This window comes from Osmerus eperlanus, chromosome 24 (genome assembly GCF_963692335.1).
Source record: "Osmerus eperlanus chromosome 24, fOsmEpe2.1, whole genome shotgun sequence".
Lineage (NCBI taxonomy): Eukaryota > Metazoa > Chordata > Actinopteri > Osmeriformes > Osmeridae > Osmerus > Osmerus eperlanus.
Window position 1 is genome coordinate 6828682 of NC_085041.1, and position 10067 is coordinate 6838748.

Below are 10067 nucleotides of genomic sequence, written 5' to 3' on the forward strand. Positions count from 1 at the left end.
GGGTCCATCCTCCAAGATTCCCCTCTTGGCAATAATCCCAAGTATCTGCCGCTCAGGGCTCTTGATTGACTGTGCTGTGCATAGTCTGTCTCATATTTCTTACGAAAATGCTTCTTTTTTCTTTTCTTTATTGTCGTTTCACGTAGTAGACACACGCATGCATGGTTATCTCTTCATTTGGAAAAATCTACAAAATTCAATATCATAGGCTTTAGTTGAATGATCATCGGGTGTCAGCCTAACAGTAGGCTATGTCCGTTAATTAAAAACTTTCGAACAACTTCAAATATGATGTCGCCCTCTTGCGAAAATTGTCAGTTAACCGAATTAGAAGGCCTAATAGGACTAGTTACTTATTTTGTTGTTGTTGTCAATTGCAACTTTTGATTAAACTGTTCACTCTCTATTCTACACAGTTTTGACTTGAAAAGGAATTTGATATAAAAAAAATTGCATGATTTAATCTCACATTTGCACCTGCAGCGTAGGAAACGTATTCACCTAACGATGCCATTTCAAGGAAACGCATACCGCCGGTGACCTGTGAATAGTAGCCCCCCTTCGACTGTCACCTGTCAACGTTGATACCATTTCTCGACGTGCACCCGTGAAACACAACCTGAACTGGGACCTCAGTGCTTGCGTCTATTTCAGCTGAGCCATCAGAGGAACGAATGTAAAAATACTGCATTTGCTGATCATCTGGAAGGCTGTAAATAAACGACCTTATTTTCCTATACGTAATATTTCGAAAAGGCCGGACATACGATGGAAAATTAACATGGTGAGGAAGAAAAAGATGCTGTTTTTTCAGTAAGTATTAATCTTGCTCTGTGTCAACGTTTAGGCCTAGTCCTTCAATGCCGTGTCTAAAACATAGAATGCCATAGTTGTTCATTTGTGAAAAATGATGGTTAACCATTTAGTTCGTAACATTTGGACTTTAATTTTCCTCACATAGCTTAAGTCTCATGAATTGATAATAACATGGATACACACATTGCTCTCCCACATAGATATAGATTACATAACGTCAGATGAATTTAGAAAGATTGCGTTCGACTGGTTGCTAATTAAATTAACATGCCCCTTTTCCCTCAGTGCTGTACATGAATTATTTGTATTTTGGAATTAAATATGCTCTCTCAGCTGTTGTTCAGTATATTTACAATAATTCAGTATAACCTTTGTATTTGGAGTCATGCCTAGTTATTTACAGTAAAACCATCATAGGTTTAAAACATTTCCGTCAGTTTCTCTATTATGTGAGTGCCATTGTGGCATGCTTGTGTGGCACACGAGCTTGTGTGTATTGTCTGTGTGTGTATGTGTGACCTTGTCCTCCACATTGTATCCATTTATCCAGCACTCTCTCTTTATCTGGGTAATTTGTTTATCTGTCAACTAACTTTCTCTAAATGATGTATCCAGGATGCTGTTTTTATGTATGTTCTTTATTCATGTGTACATGATAAAAAAAATATGAAGACAGCGTTTGAGAGATGATTCAAGTACAATGTGGTTGCATTGCTACCTATAGCAAGAGGACAAAGGCCGTAGAGGGAGAGGAGTGTATGCTTGGTTTAATCAATGTCTCTGTTGTCAGAATTTGCGGAAGCATGATGTGGGATGGATAGACAAAGAACAACCTCTAATGTGAGTATTGTTTTGTGTGTGTTTTTCCACCGCATGTTGTAGCCACAAGGCACTACACATGATCATGGTGTGGTGGCCAAACCTATGCCAATGGGCTTATTGACCTTGAAATGTAAAGCATCCTCTTATCACTCAATATATATTTGTTTTGGAGAAGGAAGATAAAAAAAAAAAAAAAAAAAGGTTGAATTCAAGCAGCAGTTGTTGGATCAGTTGTGATTTTGCTGGGAATAGGTACAGAAGCTTTCTCTCTTTCTCTCTCACACACAATCTCTCTCTAGATGGCCTCTAATGACCCTGACCTTCCCTATCCCCTTGGTGACCCCCAACCTGGTGACCTCATTGAGATCTTCAGACCGGCCTATCAGCACTGGGCTCTCTACCTGGGAGATGGCTACATCATCAACCTGACACCTGTTGGTCAGTAAACAACAGTGTGTGTTTGACCCCTGGCCCTCCGCACTCTCCATTGAATATTCAAGTCTGAATGTTCCCAATGCATATCACTGCCTTCTGTTCAGCACCATGAAAGGTGTTCAATCTGACTACCAGCCATCCTTTTGTAATCACAGATATAAACAGCAATCATTTGTCTGAGCAATGGCTTGTTGTGCGGGGATTCAATCTCAGTCACTCTGTCACAGCACACAAAGGGCTATTGTTTTTTTTAGACTCTTAAATGTCCTATGCTTTTTCTAGATGAGAGTCAGGCGGCTGCTATGTCCAGTGTGAAGTCAGTTTTTAGCCGCAAGGCAGTGGTGCGAATGCAGCTGTTGAAGGAAGTGGTGGGGACTGACTCGTACCGGGTTAACAACAAATACGATGATGACCACACGCCATTAGCTGTCGATGAGATCATTGAACGAGCTCAAGTCCTCATTGGCCAGGAGGTGTCATATGACCTCTTGGGTAGCAACTGTGAGCACTTTGTTACCCTACTGCGCTACGGGGAGGGTGTGTCTGAGCAGGTACCCGTTATTGCTTTTGCACACATGCACATAGACACACACACATACACACACACACACACACACACACTTCCTATGTCCATTACTCTATGGATATCGTAATCAATCCTTCCTGTCTTCAAAATGACATTAGGTCTCATCACAAAAATCACATTGTCATCACTCTTTGATTCATTGTGTTCTGCCTACACTTGTTCAACATGATTTCACTGTAGTTTAATTCATAAATTATATCTCCTGTTCATGTCTTGGTGTCAACAGGCCACACGGGCCATCGGGGCCATCAGTTTGGTGACAGCTGCAGCCAGTGCCTTCTCTGTGCTGGGGCTGATCAACACTCGCTCCAGAAACAGGCCCTTCTGAGAGGCAAAACAGCATCACCATCTTGTCACTGCTAGTCAGAATTTAAATAGTTCTCTCTGGAAATATCTTCTTGAGTATTATAATCCAAATTGTGCATTCAGGGGTAATACAACATTGTTATGATATAAGACTGTAATGCCATTAACAACAAAGAGAGATTTGTTATAAATTATATGGGTTATATTTCAGGTTTAAACAATTCATCCCCTTGGATTAAATGGACTGCAAATACTGTAATTGTATTTTGACACCTTAATAATCAACTCAACAGGAGCAGTGATGGTGGTGACGTTATTATTTGAATTAACGTTATTGTTTGAATTAAACACACATTATTCAATAAAATTGCTGCATCAGGCTTCTTTGTTCCTCTAGTTTGCTCAATAAAGTTTCCCAATCCAATGGAAACGATGACGTTGAATTTGTGCGCCACATGAGCCACACGTGTTTTGTTTTCATGGACGTGGTATGGAATCATCTGTGAAGTGGTAGCTGTCTCAGTCGTACATTTTCAAAGGAATTAATTAAAGTGACCTACCACACCAGCCAGCAAGCATGGGAAAGAAACTCAAAGTTGGAAAGACCCGAAAGGACAAATTCTACCATTTAGCTAAGGAAACAGGTACAATATGCAGTCACATTACACGACTAACGTTAGCTTGCATGGTTAGCCATTAAGGCCTGGTATCCTCGCCAAATTGTTAGCAAGCTAACTTTTGAACATGTACTGATCAATGTCATGTTATTTGTCATTGTAGGTTATCGCTCTCGTTCGTCCTTCAAACTTATTCAGCTCAACCGGAAATTTCAGTTCTTACAGAAAGCTAGGGCTGTTGTTGACTTGTGCGCTGCCCCAGGTGGTTGGTAAGTACGGTTAGCTGACTTTTATATTAATTTAATCTTCCTTGTTGAGGAGTTTATCACAGATTTTGTTAATCCTCAATTTAAACGTGTAGCTTTAACGAAAAATATTTGCTTTGTTGACGTGACCTTTTCTGTATTATTATCCCAGGTTGCAGGTGGCGTCCAAGTTTATGCCAGTTTCCAGTCTTGTCATTGGTGAGCGACCTTACGATTCTCACATTTATACTGATTGTAATAATGCAAATTTTACATGTGTGTGTGGAGTGTGTTTTCACCCATTGGGCCATGAAAATACAAATACAGTTATGGTACCAATACATAAATTATACTTTTGTGTGTGCTCCTCTCAGGTGTTGATCTGGTCCCTATCAGGGCCATCCCAAATGTTGTCACTCTACAAGAGGACATCACTACAGAGAAATGCAGACAGGTGGGGCAGAGAACTTGTGTGTGCTCATTCATGTAGGAGTTCAAACCCACATTTTGACTAGTTGACTGTCATGCAATATGTGAAGACAGTTGCATCTTCACGGTTCACTTTCGGTTATCACTGCAAATTTTCAGACGCTTCCCCTCAAATCATGTCTGTCGTTGGAGATTGGAGATGTTGCCCTGACTCTTCCCCCCCCCCCCCCCCCCCCCCACCGTAGGCTCTCAGAAAAGAACTACAAACATGGAAGGTAGATGTAGTCCTAAATGACGGCGCTCCAAATGTTGGTGCCAATTGGCAACATGATGCCTTCACACAGGGTAGGTAACAGCACATACAAAATGAATAAACAGGACATGGACTTCATGGTACAATCTCCAAGTAGTCAACATGCTCTGTGTTTAATCAGTATTAGTAAGGATTATAGTAGTTGGAAGCTTGATGGATTTGGTGATTAATAAGACAATTGAAGTCAGCAGTGCACAAACCCAAATGAGAATTTCAGCCACCCCACACCATAACCTCCCTACACATTTCCTTCCCAGCCCACCTGACTCTCATGGCCCTGAAACTGGCCTGCGAGTTCCTGGCCAAGGGCGGCACGTTTGTCACCAAGGTGTTCCGCTCCAAGGACTACCAGCCGCTGCTCTGGATCTTCCAGCAGTTCTTCAAGAAGGTGCAGGCCACCAAGCCCCAGGCCTCCAGGAACGAGTCTGCTGAGATCTTCGTCATCTGTCAGGGTGTGTGACTCCCCCCCCCCCCCCCCCCCCGCAGCTATCTAGCTAGCTCATGTCACATGGCTAAAGTCTCATGGAAAGTAGTTGGATGTAGCTCAGCTGATAAACGTGGCGCGATTCACCTCCCCGTCCAGGTTTTTTGGCCCCGGACAAAATTGACAACAAGTTCTTCGACCCCAAACATGCGTTCAAAGAAGTGGAGGTTCAGGCGAAGACTGTGAAAGAGCTGATCCCTGTGAAGAAGGCCAAGGTGTGTGTGTCATCAAATGTGTGATTCTCTTTTAGTGTTCAGTTAGTGTTGAAGAGGCCTCTCGTCCTGCCTTTTGATTGGTTTGTGAACAGTTGCTTTTCTTCCCCACCAGGCCGAGGGCTACACAGACGGCGATCTGACCCTGTACCACACCTTCTCTGTCTCAGAGTTCCTCAAAGCCGACAACCCCGTCGACTTCCTGGGCAAAGCCAACGAGGTGAGATTCCCACCGGGCGGTCGGCCGAACTGTGAATCGGCTGCACCTCGAACGAACCGCGTTTTCCCTTTCTCTGTTCTGACCGAATGTGCCGTCACCAGATCACCTTTGACAGCCTAGAGCTGGAGACTCACCCGGCCACCGTGGACGAGATCAGAGAGTGTTGCCGTGACATCAAGGTCCTGGGCCGTAAGGAGCTCCGGTAAGCCAATCACGCGAGCCGTCACTGGAACTGTGGAGTCTCTTACTGTTGTCCTGGACCCTCATGCACGACCGCTTATTTATTTTATGTTTTACTCATTTGTTCAGACTGCTGCTGAGCTGGAGATCCAAGCTCAGGAGATACCTGGCTAAGAAGCTGAAAGATGAAAAAGATGAAGCAAAGAAATCGGACCAAGAAATCAAGTATTGGCACTTTTTCAAAGCACCATGGCACACAATCATTCTTCTCCGTGCGTGCCAGTATATGGAGATCATGTGGTTGACCCAAACCCCTGCCCTTCTGCAGCCTGAGCTCCGGGGAGGAGGAAAGCGACACGGAGGAGCCAGCCAAGAAGACCGTAGCCGAGGGGAAGGAGGAAGAGGCCGAGGACGAGGAGGAGGAGATGGAGAAGAAGGTGGCCGAGCTGAAAGCCGAGGAGGTGGCTGACCTCAAACGGTACATTCACCTACGAACCTGTGGAAACCGTGTCGTTTTTTTTTTCTTGGGAGGGGGTGAACAACGGTTGTTTTTGGCCGTACCAGGAAGAAGAAGAAGCTTCTGAAGGAGAGGAGGAAGCAGAGGGAGAGGGTGGAGCTGAAGATGGACCTGCCGGGGGTCTCCATCGCCGACGGCAACGACGAGTCCATGTTCTCGCTCAGCACCATCAACAAAGCCAAGGTAGAGGCTCTGAAGCCCCCCTCATCCCTTACACACACACACACATGGACACACACACACAGATCTCACGTCTTCCCCTCTCCTCCTCTCTCGCCAGGCACTGTGCGAGATCACCAAGGGGGACATGAAAGCGGCCGACAACATGGTGGCGGGCGAGGAGGACCTCTACCTGTCGGACGAGGACGGGGACGACAAAATGTCGCTGGCGTCCGACCTGGACTCGGACGACATGGCGGAGGTGGAAGAGAAGGAGAAGGAGTTGGAGAAGAAGGCTCCCAAGAAGAAGTACGTGCCCACGCACGGCTCTATGGCCTCGGGCGCCGTGATACGATTGCTCCGCCCGCGTCCCTGTCACGAACCCGGTGGCTCACGTTTGGGGCTTTTGTTTGCAGGGTGTCCTTCTGTATGGGGGCGGAGGAGGAGGAGGAGGAGGAGGAGGAGGAGGGAGGAGGACTGCTGGTGAAGCTGGAGGGGAAGGAGGAGAAGCAGGACAGAGAGACCAACCTGTGGTTCAGCAAGGTCTGTTACCACACACACACGCAGTGACATCATTTTGAAAGAAACGTATGAAAAGCAGGAAATCCTTGGTGGAAAGATTTATAGAGAGAGAGCATAAGTAGCGTATAAGTTGGTTGCGCTTAAAAAATAAATAAACATAATAGTATCGAGACACACACAGTGTCACACGATATGACAAGGAAAGTTAATATATAAGAATACAATAATATCATTAAAACAAAGACCAAACCGTGGGCTGGGTGGGCAAACGATCTCCGGCGTTTGAATTGGGGGCGGGGCTTTGTAAACGTCGGCGCTCACGTCGCTGCCGTCTCCCCCGGCCCTCAGGGGATCTTCTCGGAGCTGGACCTGGACGGAGACGCAGAGAGCGAGCTGAAGCAGTCCCAGAAGCTCCACACCCAGGACGCCCCAGGTGAGACGTTTGGGACGCGGGAAAAACCTCCCACTTCCATTCAGCCCAGACACGCCTGCCTGAAACACAGCGCGCTCCCGTCAAGACGGCCGAAAGAATTAAATAGAAACGTCCTCAGATCGTCAATATATATTTAAAATGTAAAATATCCTCATAAATCGGAATTCTTAACTCGTGTTCCTTTTCCCGCCCCCACCCACCTCATCCGTTGTTTTTGTACTCAGTCGGCAAAGGGAGGAAGAGGAAAGCAGAGGAGAAGGCCCAGCCGGAAGAGGAAGAGGCGGGGCCTTCACAGGAAGCGGAGGGGGATAGCGACACTGACACTGACTCTGACAATGATGACGAGAGGTCAGCTTTCACAACACTACACTTTCCAACACGGGTTAAAATACACAACTGTGACAGGAAAGACCCATTCTTCTTGTATCCATTCCAAATATTCTCAATATACCAATACTACTTTCTGGAATGTTCTTTTGCGTGTCAAAGCTGAAGCATCTTACGTAAAAGTAAATGTGGCTTATCCCCCCCTCCCTCTCTTCTCCACAGGGAAATTGCCCAGATGAAGGCCGGCAAAGGAGCAGGTGGCTCCCAAGGCAACACAGAAGATGAAGATTTACAGGTGGTCCCTGTGGAGAGCACCAGTGAGTACAGGACACGTTCCGCTTTGGGTGACAGGCGGCCGTTTCGACCAATGAGAGGTTGTCGTCGCCAGGACTGGCCAATTGAGGTGTGCGTGTGTGCTCCTCAGGTAAGCGGGCTAGAATCCTGGACCCAGAGGGCTTGGCCCTGGGGTGTCAGATCGCCACGTCCAAGAAGAGAGCCAGAGATCTGGTAGACGGCTCCTTTCACAGGTACAATAAACCGGTTCAGAAAGATTTTGTCACACTTTCTCAATGTCTTTGTGTTTCTGTCTACTATTGTCTCTGAGACAGTCTTGTTTGTGTATGCCAAACTGACGTGTGTGTGTTTGTAGGTTCGCCAGCTCTGAGGACCAGTGCGAGGTGCCCGAGTGGTTCGTGGACGACGAGAACAAACACCGGAAGAAGCCCGTGCCCGTAACCAAGGAGATGGTGGAGGAGTACAAGGAGCGCTGGAAGGAGATCAACGCCAGGCCCATCAAGAGAGTGGCCGAGGCCAAGGCCAGGAAGAAGAGAAGGGTGAGGAGGCTGGAGAGGAGGAGGGGGGGAACCGCACGTGAATGGGGAATCGAGAACCTCATCTTTTGTTCCTCCACAATGGGATCGATTTTAGATTTGAGGGAGGACGAGGAGACTGAAAGGGAGGGGGGGAGCGTGTTTTTTCACAGCACTAACGACATGTGCCGAGTAACCAAGTCCGTGATTTGACCCGTGTCCCAGATGCTGAAGAAGATGGAGCAGGCGAAAAAGAAGGCAGAGGCTGTGGTCAACACCGTGGACATCTCTGAGAAGGAGAAGATGTCTCAGCTAAAGACGTATGTGTGCCGTCTTGGCCCCGCCCTCAACCATACACACACACACCATCACTGTAGCCACAGCAAAGTGTAGCCACAAAGTCCCAACCAGCTCTCACGCTGCCATTACAAAACCCCGAACCCAGACCTCACGTCCAAACCAACTTACTCCACCTGATGGAGTCAAGCGAACATCCAGATATCTTTCTCAGGCATAAACTACATTTCCCAAAAGCGTCCTTGTGTCCATATACAAAAAAAAAGCCTATTTTTGTCAACCACATTCCCCCCCTTTCCTCCCTCCCGCAGTATCTACAAGAAGGCAGGCGTGGGCAAGGAGAAGAGGGAGGTCACCTACGTGGTGTCCAAGAAGGGCGGCGGAGGGAAGCACGTCCGCCGGCCGGCCGGCGTGAAGGGGGTCTTCAAGGTGGTGGACAACCGCATGAAGAAGGACATGAGGGGCATGCAGAGGAAAGAGCAGCGGGACAAAGGGGGCAAGAAAGGCGGGAAAGGCGCGGTGGTGGAAGGGAGGAGGGATGAAGGGAGGCAGGGGAGGAGGGATGAAGGGAGGCAGGGAGGAGGGATGAAGGGAGGCAGGGAGGAGGGATGAAGGGAGGCAGGGGAGGAGGGAAAGGACGGGGACCAAGGAAGTAGATTTGATTGATTCATGTTTTTTTGCCTTTTGTTCCTTGATTTGACCGACTTTGTGTTAAACAGTCCATGAAAAGACAGCCTGTTTGGTCGGCTACGGTCATACAGGCGTGGGGGAATAAACATCCCAATCCTGGGTTTTCTTCGAGTTGAATTGTGTTGACGGCTCTAAGAAACTTAAAGCCATCTTGTGGGAAACAGTTGTATCAGTATCAATGAATACGTTTCTGCCATGTCAATCCTGTTCCCTTATTTTAGTCCTGGGTAAAGCTGTGTCCAAATCAAATCCATACATGAATGAGTGATCTAATGTCATCAGGGATCAGTGTCATTACATATGTATGTAAATATGCAAGCTTGTGCTTTTCAGTTTTCAAATTCATCTTGTAAATACTGATTTCACATGATAATAAATAAGTCAGTTTACTGAATTTTAACTGGCAACTTCACCACGTTATATTAAAGATGTATTTTTAGCATCTTACTCAAATGCTATTTTCAAATAGTTGTTTTTTTGGGGGGGCCTTGGCGGCTCAGTGATAAAGTATGTGCACCATGTAAGGCCTTCCTGCAGGGGCCTGGGTTCAAATCCCACCACTTGTCACTTCACTGATCTGCCCAAACAAAACTAATGTATTTAACCCTTGTGCTGCCTTCGGGTCACATGACCCAAAGGTTCATAACG

General features: G+C 46.6%; 2 protein-coding genes across 3 annotated transcripts; both read left to right on the top strand.

The window, feature by feature from the left end:
* Positions 1–528: 528 nt before the first annotated feature.
* plaat1 (phospholipase A and acyltransferase 1) lies at positions 529–3324 on the top strand. 2 transcript variants are annotated; one of them, XM_062450626.1, is made up of 5 exons: positions 529–784; positions 1607–1656; positions 1938–2076; positions 2356–2624; positions 2886–3324. In XM_062450626.1, the coding sequence occupies exons 2-5, from the start codon at positions 1630–1632 to the stop codon at positions 2985–2987; spliced, it is 537 nt and encodes a 178-aa protein (XP_062306610.1). In that variant the 5' UTR covers positions 529–784; positions 1607–1629; the 3' UTR covers positions 2988–3324. The 2 variants fall into 2 exon arrangements, with proteins under 2 accessions (XP_062306610.1, XP_062306609.1); XM_062450625.1 differs by having other exon boundaries at positions 530–813.
* Positions 3325–3406: 82 nt separating this feature from the next.
* ftsj3 (FtsJ RNA 2'-O-methyltransferase 3) lies at positions 3407–9455 on the top strand. The gene is made up of 22 exons (XM_062450126.1): positions 3407–3609; positions 3746–3851; positions 4000–4046; positions 4202–4281; positions 4502–4601; positions 4827–5021; positions 5153–5268; positions 5381–5485; positions 5587–5687; positions 5795–5890; positions 5994–6143; positions 6230–6365; positions 6463–6650; positions 6758–6884; positions 7212–7296; positions 7521–7644; positions 7846–7940; positions 8048–8150; positions 8273–8456; positions 8658–8752; positions 9041–9277; positions 9449–9455. The coding sequence occupies exons 1-22, from the start codon at positions 3543–3545 to the stop codon at positions 9453–9455; spliced, it is 2544 nt and encodes an 847-aa protein (XP_062306110.1). The 5' UTR covers positions 3407–3542.
* Positions 9456–10067: the final 612 nt, after the last annotated feature.